Consider the following 18,529-nt stretch of genomic DNA (forward strand, 5'->3'; position numbering starts at 1 on the left):
GTATTATAATGATAGATGAAAGCTAAACTGCGAAGTAGAAATGCGATATAAAGTTAATAGGTAAGGGGAATAACACGAAAGGTTGTAATTAAAATTTCTTTTCATGGAACCGTCTTGTACAATGTAGTAAAAACTTAAATAAATATTCTTATGATTAAGCGTGATTTTTTTCTTCTTTTTGTAATATTTCCGTTTTGTTCGCAACGATGTTTCTTCTCGAGGTGAAATCTGGATTCTCTTCTAAATTCCAGATTAAATCAGATTATTTTCGATTAAAATCAATCCCAGCGATACCTGAATTGCGATCGAACAATACCTGAGAAGACAAATTGTCGAAATAACGAACTTAGCTGCTGAATTTGCGCGCGCACGACGGAAAGTCACATCGTCGTCGCGTATAAACACCAGACAAATAATAGAAATATACACAGGTTGGCATGTAACCTTGACACAGGTATCGAGTGAACATCGAACGTTGAAGTTAACGATGATTCCTTCGCCGCTGCGAATGTGCGCGAAAATGCGGCGTGACAAGTCCGGGCCGAATTGATCGCTGCAACGTCGACACCGCAAGCAGAGAGCGAATTGGGTGATATTTATGTTCGATTCCACTAACTTGCACGTGATGTTTTGCCTTATATGTAATAACGACGATATTTTGGCAATGTGAAGACTATAATTGTGCGATGGCGAGGCGTAAACGAACACGACAAGAGACCTCGTTTTACGAGGTCCGCGAGTCGTTCCGGGAGAATGCTCGCTTGATGACAACGCAGCAGCCCTCTTTTTCCCCCAGCTCGCCGACCGAGGTCACGATAAACTCGCACCGACGTTCCCCGGAGTCGGTGCTGTACGAGTCACCGCAGGTGGAACTGTTGCAGCCCGAGGAACTCAGTCCCGAGATCATCTCGAAGATTTCCCGAGTGAAACTCAGTCCGAGGGATGCATACGAGCACGACGACGACGACGAAGAATGTAACGTCGCGTCAGGCGGGGAGCGCGAGAGACGACCGCTCGTCCAGGAGGAGTGGACTTGCAGGCGAGAAGATGATCCTTATGGGTCCAAGAAGATGGACGATTGTTACATGTTGGACAAGACGCTTTCGATGAATGATGATCTCGCGCGCGAGATAGAGAACTATCTGGGCGAGGAGCAATCGTCGTCAGCAATGGAGACGGCGATCGCTGAATGTCGTACCACCCACGAGATGACCCCGCTGCTCGATGTGGCGGTCGGCGAGTTGCAGAGCAGGTGCATCGCACCCACGCACCCGATGAAGTCACAGCAGAGCGGTGAATTCAGCCACGAGTTTGAGCCGCTCGAGTCGTTGGTCTGCGAAACTGTCGACGGATACGACGAGGTGTGCGCGGTCGGGACGGCAACGGGGCAGAAAAATGACGAAAGGAACCGGGACGCCGCAGGGATGAGGAACGGTGGGCCCTCCTTCGCGAGTTGGCGCGAATTTCGGAAGATCTTCGCTTACTTGCAGCGGCTGAACCGGAAGATCTGCGGCAAGGGCGTCGCGCCCTTGTTCGCCAAACGCAGGTTCTCCTGCAGTAATCGAAAGTTTCGTTACGTTTCAATGACAACATCGCCGCCGCAGTCATCCTCGTCGTCATCGTCGTCGGTCGCCTCGTTTCACACATCCTTATTGTCGCCGAAGAGCACGAGGAATCGCAATGGTTCTGCGGCTCGTAAGACCACCCAGAATGTATTCGCAAACGAATGTCAAGCGAAACCAGACGAGTCGCCGCGGAGAACGAAGAGAACCGAAACGAACGCAGTAAGCAAGACTTTTCGAGAAATATATATTTTACTTAAAAATATATATTTTTTATATATAGAATATATATATAATAAAAATTATTATATTTTATTATTTTATTATTTTATTATTATTTAATGAAAACTTTCCAGAGGATACACATAAAATTAATATTTCAAAGTAACAATGATAACAAAAACTTTAATGTTAAAAACTTTACGTTCATCGTTCATCAGATAAAGATTAGATTTATTTGGAAGTGTCGGCAGGAGGGATCCGTTACGCCTTGCAGCGGATCGTCACGATCGACACACCGGTGCCGCGGGATCTTAAAATTCGAAGACGAGGACGAGGAAGCGAAAGGAAAGCAAAAACAACCGGCGATGGCTCGCGCGGTCGACAGGACGAACGACCCGATGTTGCCGCCAGAACGACAGAATAAGAGCGAGAAGCATTTATATCCTCTGAATTTGCCGGTTTGCATCAAAACGCGCTGGGACAGTTGCTCGTCCTCGGAATCAACGCCGACCTCCAGCGTTGACCTGCTCGCTGTGTCCGATGGCTGTGGCAGCCATCCGCGAGAAGTAACGTTTCGTTCGTTCTTGTAAATTTACAAACGCGCTATTATCCTTCTGGTAACTCTAATAATTTAATTTAACTTAAATTTCATTTGATTTAATTTAACTGAATATAGTTTAACTAAAATATTTATATAATTTAACTAAATTTAATACTTAGCTAGGATCAATTTGATTTGATTCAGTTTATTAATAATTAATTGCTCATTTCTGGATGAATATAGGTGGAATATCAAGATGGCACTTATATGTGCCGCATATCGCGAAGCATCGCGACACCACGTTCTCGGGGTCACCCGTCTCAATCCCGAAATATTTCTTACATAGTGATCAGGAAAGTGGCCGCATTCTGCATTTGGCTGATGAGGAAACTGTTGCACATGCTGACTAATGTAAATTTCCGAAGGTTTCTATGAGCTAACCAAGCTTGAAATAACGACTTCACTTGTCAATAATCAACTTTCAGGGTTACAAGAAACTGCGACGGGTGATCGTCTCGTCCGTTTCGTTTTCGTCCGGGGATCATATCTCAAGCCAGAGTCTTCAAATGAAAGAATTCGGCCATCTGATAGTCATGTTACGTTCCGAAAACGAGCAGATGCTGTGCGTAATGTCGGAGAAAGTAACACGTCTCTCGACGGAGTTCGTGCAGGTGCACGGCATGCTTAACAAAGATATTAGTGTTATGCCATTTTTTTTTATATGAGTTATACGTTTCTTTGTGTGTTACACACCAAATAAACGTTACACGTTTATTTGGTTAGGTAATAATTTGGTGTGTAACAAGGGTCACTTCAATTTCAACTAGACTTTACTCGGACAGAATTTTAATCTGAGAGTTAATTTCAAAAATATATAATGTTAAAAACCCAAAAGTCAAACTTTTTCTCTATGAGTAATGGCTACCCCCTAATAATAGACACCTAAATAATAGACACGAATTATGGAATACTCTGTAAGATCTGACTATGAATACTGCTCAGAAAAAACTTTCTCCCACTGATCGTTCTTCGGCTTACGTTGTAGGTACGGACAGGCATCGAAGCTGTCCTCGGCGTCGTGACGGCGGAAGTGGATAGCGTTCGTGAAATCAGCAGGAAAATGAATGAGAACAATATAGCGCTAACGCAGGAGCTGAAAAAGTTGCACGAAGCATTGGAGGAAATTCGATTGAAATCTGCGCGACAAGTCTCTTCGGCCACTTCGTGTTCTTCGCTCTCTTCTCGCTTTCCATCTTCGCTTTCTCCACCACCACCCTCCTTGGTACTTTCACCAAAACACACTACAGAATCAGCATCATCGATGCAGCCGTTGTCATCACTTCCACCTCCACCTCCACCTCCGCCACCGCCATTATCGTCAGTTCTTCCTCCTCCTCCCCCTCCTCTTCCACCTACTCCTTTCCTTTCCGCCTCCTTTCAATTTTCATCGATAACACCGACAACCCCAAATAGCAACATGAACAACAGGAATAGTGTGACACCCACGAGAAAGTGTTCCACGCCGTTGTTGAATAGGCCTAGCATCACCGTCGAAGATCTCTTGAAAGTCACTCTAAAGAAAGCTCCGCAAAGTATTAAGGTATCGCTGAACCCAGTGAGCAAGAGCCATTGATAGAACGTTAACGCAATTAATTTCTAAAGCATTATGTGAGAAAAATTTTCAAGGCAGAGATAGATAACTGTTTACATTTTAGGACAACAGGCGAAACACCATACCGGGCCCAAGAGGACCAGTCGTGTCCTTGGATATGTTGCGCAATGTCAAGTTGAAATCCGCCAGACGTAGAAGTAACGACCAGGCCGGAAGATCGCCGAGGAACGGGCGGATCGTGAAGAGCCGTACCGTGCCAACTCTCAGTCTGTCGCCGATCACGACCGGATCGGAGGGCAATCTGGAGCGCATCCTGCGGCAGGTGGACATAAACCGACGTGGACCGAGGAGGCTGCTGTCAGGATCGATCAGCTTTCGCGACCACGACTTCACGAAGGACGATGGGCGACCTCAGTCGCTTGAAACGCTCAAGCACAGCCAGTCGCAATCCGCGATTGCATGATTGTACAGAATGTTAAGTCTCAAATCGACACGCAGACGCATCTCAACGAAACGGGATATAAAATACACGCGTTCATCGGACTCGTTAGGCTCCAAGCCCTTCGTATCGAGCGGCCGAAGAAGCGACTAGTGATTCTCCTGTGACTGGCCGGTCGCGCCGGAAGCTCGAGAGTCCCGAGATATATTTTTCTTTTTTAATAAAACTTACGAGAGCATAGATTCGTAATTACTTTATTTGTAGCTTTTATGTGTCTGTGGTTTTACAGAAAAAAGATCGTATCCGATGTAACTGCATCGAGATTGTAGTACAGAGCGATAAGAATGCATGCGGATCCAAAGAAAGAAAAAAGAAAAACGCAAAATTAGTCCTCCGAGGAGCGATGAGCCACGCTGCGCTTCGCTTCATTATTCGTTCATGGTGATCAGCGGATCTCTTCTTCTCTCCCTCCTTCGACTGATCGCTGCGTCGACGCAAATTTCAATTCGTTAGACAATAAGAATCAACGTGTGCGCGTCCGAAGGTGAGTGACAGTCGACTGATTTTTCACGACCTTTCGCTTTGTTTTACCGTTCAAAGGTGCAGTAGGACAAAACGGATGCTCAAAATCAGCGCCTTCGGATTGTTGTGGATAGCATCTGTCAGCTCCTTACAATGGTTTTTGTAACATTCAAAGAGTTATTTTTCTCGCTCGAACACACACGAGATAAAAGCCGTGTTTTCTCGCAGTTTTCGATCCTAGCTAGCTTTAATTGGTTTCCTCGGCGCATATCGCCGATTCTTTGTGAGCAAAATTGGACTCCATGAATCGAAAGAACTTCACGAAGGAAACTGGCTCTCTCGCAATCGCTGGTCGAACGAAGAAAATAACACGTTTTTTCAAGTTCGCGCAACGCTGTGAAATGCTGTTTAACAGAAGAGATCCACGAGAGATGAGTAAGAGCTCAGCTTGCTCGTGGGAAATTTGTGTCGTTCGAAAAGCGATCAATCCGGAGTGATCGAGAAGACGACCTCTGATCCAGCCTATGAATGAGTAATCAGATTGTCCGGCTGATCATTCATCGCCGTTCGGAGATCACTATCACCATTCGTTGCCACTGACGCGTTTACGTACTTAATTCTCTTAAAACATTTGTTGCCGCACAGATACTTATACGTACTCTTTGAAATACACGCACACATGCAGCATGCAACCGAAGCGGCCGGCCGAGCTCGAGAAGAGCATATCCTACTTGTCTCGAGGACGAAAGAAGAGACAACTGGACCGTGTAGTCGCATGTCCTCTCGATTTAAATCCCTTGTATTTTTGATCGAAGAAACATTTCGACATTTTCGCGTTAACGTTTTGCGTGACGGAATTATAGCGAATGATCCAGGCAATATCAGTAAACTTGCCGTGACGAAATCATATAACGAATAATTTTGGACAATTTTAGCGATTCGACACTCGATGTGACGAAAGCGTAGCGAATAACTTCAGCAAGTTGCGGCATCACTTCGTGCGACAAAATGAACGGATCACGCTTCCAAAGTTTGGCCACCCGTCTCTCAGTTACACTCTGCGTGTGTGATGTATGTGTGTGTACATATACACATACACTACCCACACACACATACACATGTATATTTCAAAGTATGAAATATATATTTATATATGCGCGTGCGTTTATAGCCTACGATAGCTTCCGCTCTGGCTCCGCAGTTCTTAATTTAGAGCTCTGTTTACCTGCACCTGCACAGTTTTCGCGCGATTTAATCCTGTCTCTCTCTCTCTTTCTCGGTTAATAAGCAACTTCGATCATCGTCGTGTGCTACACACGAGTCGATCCTACCTGTCCACTCAGATGATCCTTCGCGTCGAGATTGGTCTTTTCTGTTTCTTTTTTTTTCTTTCTTTCTTCGTTCGTTTTTTCTTCTTATATCTTACTTATTACGCTCTTACAATTACACATTTCGCAAATATACTTACTTACTTTTTACGGTTGTCAATTGATATTACTTTGACTTATTTTCTCATAACGTATCGTTTGTAACACGATCATCAATTTTATAATCGTTATAATACCTAAATACAGGGGCGCGATGGACACCAAATTTCTTTTTTGCTTGTTTCACAGCGCGCGGAGCTTGCAAACCGCATGTGTCTCTCTCTCTGGATTGTTATTGTTGCTTTTGTTATTGTTACTGTCGAACTTCTTCGCTTTTTTGCTGCGCTTATTCGGCGTCTCCAGTCTCTTTTTTGTATCTTTTTTTTCTCTTCCGTCGCATTATCAGCGAGAAAACTGAGCTTAAATGGATTTTGGTAATTCTAGCTCTATAATAACTAGATAGGTTTAATGCGTAAAATGGTCAGTAGTAATCGTAACGCTAAGCTTACCTCGTCGGTTTGAAGAAAGAGTATATTTTTTTTCACTGTAAATCTACGATTCCGACAGACTTCTTAGTACAAGAAGAAGAATGGAATGTCTCAACGTAAAAACGTCGATGGAATGGCTCTCGTCGATGAATCGGCAGATGGATAATTACAGACACGGACTGATTATCGTGTATCTGGATGGAAAAGACAATATCTCTGTGTTGTGTTTTGAGTGAGTGTATGTGTGCGTGCGCACATGCGCGCGTATGTGTGTGTGTGTGTACGAGTGCGCGCGCACACACACACATACACACACACACACACATACACACACACGCCATGTCTGAAAAATTCGAAAAATTGCACACCACGGCGGAAAAGTCGCGAGAAGACACAAAGTACGAAGTTACATGTTGGTTATTTTCTTCCTACGAATTTTCCCGATATACATTGTCGCACACGAATTCGGACAATCCCTTTGTGTGTATGCGTGCGTACGTCAAATACGAGCGCAAACGCGCGCACACATGTGTGTGAGTGTATATGTGTATGGTGCGCGCGTGGGTGGAAAAAGTCGAGGTACAGTCATTTATTCTGTCACTTATACCACAGCAATCGATATTAGTTTACACAACGGGCGTATGAAAACGTACAACCACATTACAGACTAGCTAGATAGTTATTTGCTTTGCTGTGAGTAACGTAATGCTAAAAAGAGGCTCACCTACGTTATAACGTAATTTTCCCCTTTTCTCTTTTACTCTTTTTTTTCCTCTCGTTCCTCCTCGCGATTTTTCGCTCTTTCCTTTTCTTTTTTTTCTCGTCACGATGCTCGTCGCAAGCTTGACGCGATAAAAACGCGCTCGTCCCACGCGTATGAGACGCGTGTAAGAGTAACGAAGAAATTGCGAGTCACCGCGCCGGAAATTTTAACCATCCGCCTCGCTCGTTCACCGGATCTTTGCGCCGACACAGACTCATTTTTTTCTTTTTTATCTCTGTATTTTCCCTTCCTCTACCGAAAGCTCGGGCAAACGATGTGTGTTGGTGTGTGTTTACAACGAGGTACAGAAGGAGTGATCGAAGTGAGGCGGTACATTCCTTTCTTCTGACATACCATCGGTTATGTACCAAAAATTTATAAGATGCGTTTCTGTTCTCTTAATTTCTTTTCTTTCCTTTTTCTTTTTTTTTTTTTAGTCGGCTGTGTACGTGTGTGTGAGTGTGTGCGCGGGTATGTGCGCATGTGTGGGTGTGTAATGTTACACTCGAATCGGATTTCGTCGGAAGTACATCGTATCTTATTACAGAGTACAAGCTCGAAAGCGAGGTCCGTCTTAGCAACTGTAGCATGACGGCGCCGCGCCGCCGCTATTCCCGCGAAGACGCCAGTGTTTCATACCTTGAGGTGAACCCAATTTCTATATAAACTCGACTTACACGCGTACACTAATAAAAACACCGGTAGCGATTATTACATTATATACGCGAGACGACCATACGCGCAGTAAAAAAGCGAGGTTTCAAGGGGGCAGAGGGAGCGGGACGAAGAGGGAATTCTCGAGGATAGGAGCGGGTACGTGGTGGAACAGGTACAGGTATGAGAATAGACGAACACACACACACACACGCGATGCGTCTTGGTGACATCGAGCATCCGTGCCTCTTTTTTTATTGCAAAGAACAGATAAGGCGCGCGGACGCGTTTTATGTATGTATGCGTGTTTGTGTGTGACACACAAAATCTCTCACTCTCACTGAGATTGTGGGCAGAGACCGAACATTTTTACCCGAGAACGACGTACCACTCTACGCCGTGCGCAATCCGGAAATGCAACTGGAATTTTTCGAGGCTGCCAGTCGATGGTCGGTGTCACCGTCGTCTCGATCTTCTCGACGTCGATAGAATTTTGATCGGACGCATGCACAGTGCAAAGACGGTGTTTCCTCTCGATACGCAAAAAACGGGGGCGATTAAAAAGTGCCACTTTCTTTCTTTCTTTTTTTTTCTCTCTCTCTCTCCCTCTCCCTCTCTCTCTCTCTCTCTCTCTCTCTCCTTCTCTCCTAAATGCTTTGCAGTCTCTATTTACCGCAGAATGTGTGTCCTTTTTTTGTTTACTCATTACTTTCTGCGTACTCCGTATTTTAACTCAATTGTGTGTATGTGTGTGTTTTATAATACAACCGAATGAATTTATTTATTATATTAATGATTTGTTATCTTTTTTGTTGCTGTTGTTACTGTTGCTGCTGTTGCTTGCTTTGTCTCAAAATAATCGTAACGGTGCGTGTGTTTTGTTTTTTTTCTTGTTTTCCTCAAAGATCACGCGAATTTCTAAAAGATCTCCCCTTCCCATCCCGAACTGCCACCTGCTGAATTGTTTTTTTTCTTTTGCTTATGAGTTATTAAGAGTTTTTTTTTTGTCTCAGTTTTATATACGTAAGATAACACTCACTACAGTTAAAGTTACGATACGTCCTGATCTTCTACGTCTTGCAGTTGCTCCTTCTGTTCTCCTTCACCTGCACAACAGATATAGATACGAGTCTATTAGTGCTTGACCTCGTGTCAAGTGCGTATCTTTATTTAATCATCGTGAACCGTCAAACTGGTTGTTGGTCACGACGTTTGTTTATCGTTTTTCTCTCATTACGTTCCTTACCAAACAATTGACAATTGCGAAAAAATGTTAAGATCATGTACGGCTCACCCGGTATATGCATGCTGTGTGGAAGAGGGGAAGAGGGACATTAGAAAAACAGGTGTGACTACGTTCAGGCATCGTTGATATCAACAGCGCTATCACCCGGTTGATCAGACTCGGATTCTAAATTACAAATTAATGTTCAAAAGTTGTACGCAGTTTGATTTTTTGCAAAACAATAGGTGTTAAATAATACAGATTGGCAATGTGACAACAAGAAGAAAAATTTACAAGGGTCAGAATATTCCAATTCCTTGCAGCGACCAATGTACTTTTAAGGCTCACAACTGCCTGTTTATCTGCCAGCAGATAAGAAAAATAATTGTCACTCCATAATCTCTCAAGAATATCACGTTGACGCTTTTGCTTTGAGCATGATATTCTTTCAAAAAAAGACGAGGAGAAAAGTTGTGCAAATTTTTGTTCTTCTTTTTTTAACCAAAATGCACTCTAGAAGCCGTGTACTTCCTTCAATTTGTTACATAAGATTGGCTTTTGAGAGATTGAAACTGCAAATCGATGAACTCGATGTCGGGCGATAACTTTCTGTCCAAGTTTCTTTGCAGGAAAGTATCTATTTCGAGCAAATCCATGAGCAAAAAGAAAAAAAGAAGAAAAAGCGCCGTATCAAGTGCAGGACAGGCAACGTAAATTGCGCGAGATGAGGAGAGTATTTGTGATAAGATCATCCTAGCACAATGCGTAGCATTTGCTCGCGTATCGATCGGACACGTGCGGGCGGTGCGACGGTGCGTCGTGCAACATCGTGCGTCCTAGCGTAATCAAAATACATCCGTCTCCCTAAGGTGACGATTTTACCCCCGTTATAAAAGGTAGGGCACACTACTAACCGTCTCCTTGCATATCCGATGTCCATAGGGTGAGGTTGTCCCTGAGGAGTTGCATTATAAGGGTGGAATCTTTGTAGCTTTCTTCGGAGAGCGTGTCAAGCTCAGCGATCGCGTCGTCGAAAGCCGCCTTTGCTAAGCGGCACGCTCTATCGGGACTATTGAGGATCTCGTAGTAGAACACGGAGAAGTTGAGTGCTAATCCTAGGCGAATGGGGTGAGTCGGTGGCAAATCCGTCATGGCGATGTCACTCGCCGCTTTGTACGCCACCAGGGAGTTCTCCGCTGCTTCCTTCCTGTCGTTTCCGATAGCGAATTCCGCCAAGTAACGATGGTAATCACCCTTCCTGAAAGCGACGGATCAGTACATTTCTCCATGTCGTCCTTCTAACTTCCATCTAACTCTAAATGGCTCTAAACTCAATCCAGCAGAAAAGAAAGGTAAAGTATTAAATACATAGAAAGGACGCTCACATTTTATAATAGAAGACTTTGGATTCTCCCGTGGAGGCACACGGGATCAGATGTTTGTCCAGAACGCCGAGGATATCGGCGCAGATATCCTTGAGCTCCTTTTCAACTTGAGATCGATATTGACGAATCATCTCTAGTTTGCCCTCGGCACCCTTGTTCTCCTCCTTTTGCTCGATGCTCGAGATTATTCTCCACGAGGCTCTTCTCGCGCCAATGACATTTTTGTACGCCACTGAGAGAAGGTTCCTTTCTTCAACGGTGAGCTCAACGTCCAACGACGCCACTTTCTTCATCGCTTCTACCATCTCTGTAAACGGTATCGACAAACAATATATAATGTTTCCACCTGTTCATTGTATCGCACAGCTATTCTACGTTACGTAACAAGATCATTGATGTAACTGCTCCGGAAAATTATCAAGATTTTCATGAAAAATGCAACAACATTCTCGTTATAATTTCACACTATACGTACTGTAGTTTCACATTATATGTATTAAATTACTACAAGTCTAAATATTTTATATCAAAAATTTTACAAACTGCTCACTCTTCCCCTCCGTTTCTTTCTCTCTCTTTCTTTCTTTCATGCTAACTCTTACAATTACCCTTACAATTATCCTGAAAAACTTGATTCTATTGAGGTATTCTCTTCGCAAATCACTTCACGTACAAAGTGAATACCATATCGCTCGTGAACCTGTTCGTTTAAATGGCGTGTGAACGTTTGGCCTATAAAATGTTACGTGCCCTTCGGATGAAACGGTAAGCGTCGAGTTCCTTCGGAGTAAAGGGGATGAACGCGTCGACATATATTAATCCGCTGCCCCTTGAACTTTGCACGGAAGTCACACCAATACCTATTTATCGGTACATACGAGCGACATATCGCAGAGGAGCGCTGATTAATTTAAGCGCCGATTAATTTGTTTTAAAGGGATGTCCTGCGGCTCTAAGAGATCCGGCCAAGTATTTCTTAATCGATCATTTCTTGCTAGAAGTATATTCAACAGAGGAATATCGTTCTTCACCAAATAAGTAACTTGGGTAAAGTACTTAAGTACTCAAGCTGAGGAAACTATGAAGAACTAATGAAGTTAACTCAGATTTATCGACATTGAAACGTTAAACATGGAGAAAAGAGAAAATCCCAAAACTTTTATTCCATGCAAATCTTTTTCAAAGATAAGATGAAGAAAAAAAAATCAAGTGTAGCAATCATTACAAAGACAATTAGAAGCTTATAAATATAAGAAAGTAAAACTTATAGATGAGAGAGAGAGAGAGAGAGAGAGAGAGAGAAAGAGAGAGATCGAAGACAAATCATATATATCCAGATATTGACTTTACGATCATGAAAATATGATAATTAAACATGTATTTAATTAGTTTTACGGCGCTATCGCTCGAATAATAGGAAATAGTTATGCAAAACTGCAACTTGTTAGTATTCGAAGCACGGTAACGCGAATCAAAGAAACTATCCACTCATTCCGGTAATTACCGTGCGTTCTCTTGTATCTCGTGCTCTTGAAACGAAATGAATATACTTCGTGTGCTCTTGAAGAGAAAGAGGGAAAGAGAGAGGAGGGGGAGGGGAGAGGAAGAACACAAGAGAGTTACTCCTTAAAACCCGAAGATCCGTAATAAGGGCAAAAATATGGGGGAAGGGAGGCACGCGTAAATCGATCACGCGGATCGATATGATGCGTCGCACGCAACCAGATATACATCCACGTATGTGGCCTCAAGTTCATGGGGGGTGATGAATGTGACGTAAAGCGGGCGTTACAATGAACACGGTAATATATACAAGTCGAGGTGTGCGGCAAACGTGGGATAGCGGCTAGATCAATACTTTCCTTCTGCTAACCACCCCTCTCCTACATTCTGTTCTCTCTCTCTCTCTCTCTCTTCCTCTTCCTCTTCCTCCCGCCAACCTTCTCCCATCCCTTTGCTCACTCTTTGGCCGTTCCTCTACAAAACCCACCCTTTCGTTCCTCTCTCTCTCTCTCTCTCTCTCTCACTCACTCACTCACGTACGCTCTTTAACTATATCCTCAAATTCGACCATCCCTCCTCATTCTCCCGTACAAGAAACAGTCACATTATTACATCGTCTCTAGCTGGGTTTCGCCCTCAAGAGGATTACGCCAACGTCGATTAGCGTGCAACCCTGTTAGCTACCACCGAACTAAATCTTCGTGTTTGTCTTATACCATGGGCGACGTAATGATTTAGGAAGAGACAACGGATCAATGATCGTTGTTAATTAGTCTTAAATCTAGTTCTCTCCATTCTAATTTAAGATAAGAATTTGACTCTTTCTCTGTTCTTTTCGTGTTCTTTTCGGGAGTTATAACTCTTTTTATTCGTTGGAAAAGAGTTACGGAAAAGAATACCAAGGTCATAATGTAGAAGCGTATCTGAAAATGCGCACGTCTAAATTTTTTCACTTCAATATCTTTCTTCTTTCACGGTGGTGCGATGATTAAATCTGAAAGATTTCTCTTAGACTATATAGACAGTCCGCGGGAGATTTCTCTTGAGACTACAGTACAACGAATCGTTTTAAAGAACCTTTAACGATCAAGCACGTCACCGAAATTCCCCGATATTTCATTATCGAAAAATACATTCTGGAAAAAGGTGACATTCCTCGATCAGACTCATTTGTCGAGACTAAAACTCATCGATGAAAACGACTGCGTCAGGCGTTCGGCCGATCAAAAACATTGTGCCTTTGCATTTTAAATAAAGGACTCGCTAGTTCCATCGATTTCGTGATAAAGGTCCATCGGGACAAACTACGGAAAGAGGAGAAAGAAGAACAGAGGGATTCATCAATCAACGCTGCTCTGTCGCTAAATCGCTGCGCGAGACCTGTCGATCTCGTCGCACAAAGCAACGCGTAGAACGGATTCGTTCCTCGAACATCACAAAGGAACGTTATTCAGTTAGCATTTGCATTGTTCCTTCTCTCTCTTCTACCACCGTTAAATTGCTCATCAGCGTCAAACGTTTCGTTAATTACCCGCGATAAGACACTTTGCGCGTGTTTCAACGAATGGGTCTTACCCCCCTTTCTCCTCTCCCTCTCTCTCTCTCTTTCTCACCAGCTCGTCAGCTATGCCGCGTGATTCGCTGTCAAACAGGTGTAGGTGCATTGTTCACTGAAATTTTCACGCGCCTCGAGAAGCCGGTGGAGCGAGGAGAAACGGGAGAACAAGAGATGGAAGGAAAGAGAGAATGAGAACAGCCGCCAGGATGAAGGAAGAAGTATGTAGTCTACGCGAGATCACCCCGCGAGAAAAAGACACACGAAGAAGCGTGTGCACCGAACGCACACGCGGCGGCGTAGATTGGAGAAATTTGACCGCCCCCCCCCTCTTGCTGCTCGACCGCCTTCTCTCTCTTTCTCTTCACGCTACCCTCTTCTTTCCTCCCCGCGGTGATCCCTCTTCGCCGGGCCGATCGTTTCTCCCCACTTGCGCGAGCACGCGTTGCTTTCACCGCAGGCGGCAGCGGAAGGATCCTGAGGTGACTCGGATGTACCTTTATTACCGAAAGCAATGCACAATGACAAGGCGCTCTCGTTTTCTCTCTCTCTCTCTCTCTCTCTTTCTCTCTGCGTAGCAATCGATATGAACGCCCACAATATCCGATAATCGGCGCTTCTCTTCGCACCGTCGCGTCGATATCGCGAGGATGACGACGAGCGAGAAGTCGATCGACGGATGCACCGTAAGAGTCGTGGCATTCCGCTCCGTCGCGGTGTCGACAGAAACGCCGCCGAAAGTATCAGACGGGACGAGGCGAGGTGAGGCAGAGGCGAGGCAAGACAAAAGCTCCACGGGGGGAATCGCGCGCAAATCTTGCGACTCCATTCGTAGAGTCCATTTTGCTTGCGATGTCACGTCCACGTCGAATCCTGCTCCGTCGTAGGTGCCGCTTGGCCGAAGATGATATAAAAGGGATCGGAGTCGGGTCTGGCGGAGGGACCAGGATGAGTCCATGATCCGAGGAGATCCTTCTTCTTTATGACTGCGCGTTAATCGGCACCTAAAGGCCCTAAAGGATCGCTGGAACAGTCCGGGGCGAAGATTCGAGGGAAACATCGCTCATTCTTTCTCTCTTCCTTCCTCCCCCCACCCTTGCTGTCTCTTTCTTTTTCTCTCCGTTCATCGGTCGATCGGGCCAGCTCGGCGTGTCTATCCCGGCGTGGGCATTTTTCAGATGAAATATCAAGAGCGACGGCATACTACGGCGGTGTACGCGACGCTCACCACTCTTGTCGGCCGTAAAATAATGAGCCGGTGGCGATTAGCAAAGGCGAGCCGCGCCGTGCCGTGCTGTGCCGTGCCGCCACGCCGTGTGCGTGCCTATAGGTCTGTTCTTTTCAATTGCACCACGGTTACACTTTCTGCACCGCGGCCGGGACTGAAATAAGCAGACTTTGTATGAATGAGAGAGAAAGAGAGAGTATTAAACCGAGATAAATGTAATATCGAGATATTCCGAAGGAAACGAACGGGAAGAGAAGAGAAGAGCGATCGAAAAGAAAGGAAGCGCGGGGGAAATGCAGTCGACGAGAGACAGAGACAGAGAGGGAGGGAGGGAGAGAGGGGGGAGAGAGAGAGAGAAAGACAGAGAACAGACTTAATGCGTCACGCCAGCCGTCGATGAAAGACCGACTTGTCGCTTATCTGGCGACGAAGAGTCAGGCGACCGTCGGCCCGAGCGAAAGCACACACCTTAGCGACGTGCCCGTCGCGCGTACCACGACGTACGGAGGGCGAGGGGTGCGTCGGCTGTGAGTATCGTGCGGACGAGGACGGCTTCGAGCGGGGCTCGCGAACGAGTCGTCGGCCGATATAGAGACGAGGGCGGGCCTCGACGCGCTGAGAATGACACGAGTCGATATCGCGATTTCGCCCAGAGCGCCGCCACCACAAAGGAACGCCCGCGGCCCTTTCCGGCCGGCGGCCGGAGCACGAGCGCTCTGTCGCCGAGGATCCCGACGCTCTTGCCGTCGTGGCTACTTGACAAGCACCACTCGGCATTGCCTTGGACGGGAAAGGTTACCCGTCAGAGACTTCCCGAGCGCCGGACGGATTGCCCGGAACGCGAGAGACGCCGAGACGCGCCGTCGACGAAGCCGATCGCCGATCGATCGGCTCCGCGAGAGGATGCGTGTGCGGCCAATTAACGCGTAGTACACACGCGGGGCAATCTCACGACCGTGCGTGCTCCTCGCGCGGGGCACGGGCCACGCACGCACGCATGCACGCACTTACGTCTACGTACGTACGCACGGCACGCACGCGAGAGAGAGAGAGAGAGAGAGAGAGAGAAAGAGAGAGAGAGAGAGCACGGATGTAGACAACGACGACGAGGCAGAGAACCTAGTCGCGGCCGGCCGTCGACGGGCCCTCGCGCGAGATATCCACTCACCGTCATAGCGCTCCGCTTGCTCGGCCAGTTTCGCCTTATAAACGTTGTCCTCCCGTTCCGACATCTCGGATGCTCGCGGATTCCGCCGGTCTCAGTATTGTCAGAGGAGAATACGCTCCGCTCGCGAGGGGAAACGCGCGCACGAAATATGACGTTGTCGGCCTGACCGCCCGAAACACGAACACGAAGCTGCACCGCGCTGCGCTCCTCCTCGAAAACCTATCAGCCACTCGCGAGCTCACTGACCAAGATGGCGGCGCCCGCCAACAATCGAAAGCAGTTCCCAGTCTCTCTCGCGCAGCAGCTCTGCGGCTCGACTCAGCTCTCGCCATGCGTTCGCACCCGTGTATTACTACGCCTGTGACGTCATCCGATCGCCACCGCCGCCGACGCCGCCACCGCCACCGCCACCGCCGCCATCCTGACGAAGGCGACATGCGCATGTTTCCTGCCGAACCGGCAGACCGACGAGTATTTTCTCTCGGTCTCGACCTGAACCTCGTTTTCATGCCGCGGGAATGCGAATTCCTGAAGACCTGGGAGATTCACCGGCGCTCGTTCGTCGTCTTTGTTGTCAGTAACCCTCGTTTTTTGATCGCTCGATTGCATAGCAGAACGTCGCGGCTTTTGAACGGGAGGAATGCCCGAAACGCGAACCAGCGAATCGGGCACGACAGAAATTCGATAGCTGCGACGGGTGATTCTTTTCATTTCGTCGTCAGGGCATCAGGTTTTTCCGCAAAATCTCGAAACTTCTTGAAAAATGAGCACTTGCATCAATTTCTTTCTTTCAAAAGTATGCGGAAAAATAACTTCAGGTATGATATAAACCTGAAGGAAAAGATTAAAGGAAGATTGATATTGGGAGGATACGACTCGCGCGCAGGATTATTTTTGATCGAAGAAAATCAGATGAGATAAAATAAAGCACTTTGTGAGCTTAATTACTACGGTCAAACCGCGTTTAATTTATATATATATATATATATATATATATATATATACACACACACATATATATATATGTCTATATATATCATCGTTGGTTCAATAAAATTTATTTGAACAAAAAGTTTCGCATATATATTATATATATATAATACAAACGATTACGGCCTTTCATAGTCGACGATAGATGGTTGAGTAGGATACGTCGAAAAGGCAGTCGCGTGAACGCTGCAAAATATATATAATGTCCCTTTTGTAGCGAAGCATATTGTATTTTTGTTTCTTTCCACACGAATCAGCTAATTTACAAGCGCTAATAATCCGAAGACAGCTTCACTACCTGACTCACACTCGACTTGCGTCTTGTTAAATTATTTATTTTGTAATTATTTGTATTTATATATGTATACAGATGTGTTGTGTGTGTAATGTACATATATATACACATACTTATGTATGTATATATACATATATATGTGTATATATCCCCAATCTTGATTATTATAAACTATTAAAATTGTAATACAGTCGGAGGCTTTCATATAAATAAGTTGTAAGTGTGTACGTTTATATATATAAAAACACATAAACGTGTGTATATATAAATGTACATATATACATATATATACACACCTATATTTATATGAATAAGTTTTCATACAAACAAGTTTTATGTGTTATGTGTATACATATATATATATATATATAAACATACACACATGTATATATATACACACACATACTTATATTTATACGAATCAATATGATATATATATATATATACACACACACATACATACGTACATATATATATATATATAATCATATTGATTGCCAGCTAACCGCTCTGTTCAAATTATCGTTGAAACACACTCGTGTACGCAGATGAATATCTAATGAGCGTCACGAGCTTGTAAGAGATATACAATAAATTTTTCATTAATTTCATTAATTAATCGTTATATGTACATGATGACACACACATACACACACGCCCGCGCAGGCACACAAAACACACATACAAACATACGGACATACGCATAACATTCGCTATAAATCGGTCGCGCGTGCCTATGTGTAATTGTGAGCATATCTCTATTCTATAGAGTAGTTTTAAAAAGGAAACGCGATTGTGAACGCTCGAGACCCGATTTTGATTTTCTTTCTCTCGATCGGGCGGAGCAGCACTTAGGAGCCTTCGAATCTCGTACTCGAGCGCTTGCTTTCATCGATTTCTTTCGGCAATAACATCAGTAGTATTTTGCGTTACGACTCGGGCGAATGCTCCAAGTGTATCTCATTTTTATCTAGTGGGCTGAAAATTTGCGAGACGTGAGATGTGTGTGG

At 45.0% G+C, this 18,529-nt stretch overlaps 2 protein-coding genes across 4 annotated transcripts; one reads left to right on the forward strand and one right to left on the reverse strand.

The window, feature by feature from the left end:
• Positions 1 to 184: 184 nt before the first annotated feature.
• On the forward strand, positions 185 to 4,748 carry LOC105186325 (uncharacterized). The gene is made up of 6 exons (XM_011146430.3): positions 185 to 1,784; positions 2,027 to 2,350; positions 2,569 to 2,736; positions 2,811 to 2,996; positions 3,371 to 3,925; positions 4,041 to 4,748. Exons 1-6 carry the CDS (start codon positions 687 to 689, stop codon positions 4,398 to 4,400), a joined length of 2,691 nt encoding a protein of 896 aa, XP_011144732.1. The 5' UTR covers positions 185 to 686; the 3' UTR covers positions 4,401 to 4,748.
• On the reverse strand, positions 4,615 to 16,566 carry 14-3-3epsilon (tyrosine 3-monooxygenase/tryptophan 5-monooxygenase activation protein epsilon). 3 transcript variants are annotated; one of them, XM_025301412.1, is made up of 6 exons: positions 13,897 to 14,118; positions 12,285 to 12,309; positions 10,781 to 11,087; positions 10,310 to 10,653; positions 9,210 to 9,276; positions 4,615 to 9,126 (listed from the first exon to the last, which is right to left on the reverse strand). In XM_025301412.1, exons 1-5 carry the CDS (start codon positions 13,945 to 13,947, stop codon positions 9,221 to 9,223), a joined length of 783 nt encoding a protein of 260 aa, XP_025157197.1. In that variant the 5' UTR covers positions 13,948 to 14,118; the 3' UTR covers positions 4,615 to 9,126; positions 9,210 to 9,220. The 3 variants fall into 3 exon arrangements, with proteins under 3 accessions (XP_025157197.1, XP_025157196.1, XP_011144743.1); XM_025301411.1 differs by having other exon boundaries at positions 6,157 to 9,276; positions 13,897 to 14,117; XM_011146441.3 differs by lacking the exons at positions 12,285 to 12,309; positions 13,897 to 14,118 and adding an exon at positions 16,235 to 16,566 and having other exon boundaries at positions 6,157 to 9,276.
• Between the last annotated feature and the right edge of the window lie 1,963 nt (positions 16,567 to 18,529).

The sequence above is a fragment of the Harpegnathos saltator genome, unplaced genomic scaffold, assembly GCF_003227715.2.
Source record: "Harpegnathos saltator strain DR-91 unplaced genomic scaffold, Hsal_v8.6 scaffold414, whole genome shotgun sequence".
NCBI lineage: Eukaryota > Metazoa > Arthropoda > Insecta > Hymenoptera > Formicidae > Harpegnathos > Harpegnathos saltator.

Bases quoted from the DNA above. Each gene is read 5' to 3' on its own strand.
- LOC105186325 (XM_011146430.3), top strand. From the start codon at position 687: ATGGCGAGGCGTAAACGAACACGACAAGAGACCTCGTTTTACGAGGTC. The intron at 1,785-2,026 runs GTAAGCAAGACT...TTTATTTGGAAG, and splicing joins AGAGAACCGAAACGAACGCA to TGTCGGCAGGAGGGATCCGT. The intron at 2,997-3,370 runs GTGCACGGCATG...CTTACGTTGTAG, and splicing joins TCTCGACGGAGTTCGTGCAG to GTACGGACAGGCATCGAAGC.
- 14-3-3epsilon (XM_025301412.1), bottom strand. From the start codon at position 13,947: ATGCACCTACACCTGTTTGACAGCGAATCACGCGGCATAGCTGACGAG. The intron at 12,310-13,896 runs GTGAGAAAGAGA...TTTCGTTTCAAG, and splicing joins GCGGCATAGCTGACGAGCTG to AGCACGAGATACAAGAGAAC. The intron at 9,277-10,309 runs GTTAGTAGTGTG...TCTGTTGTGCAG, and splicing joins ATCGGATATGCAAGGAGACG to GTGAAGGAGAACAGAAGGAG.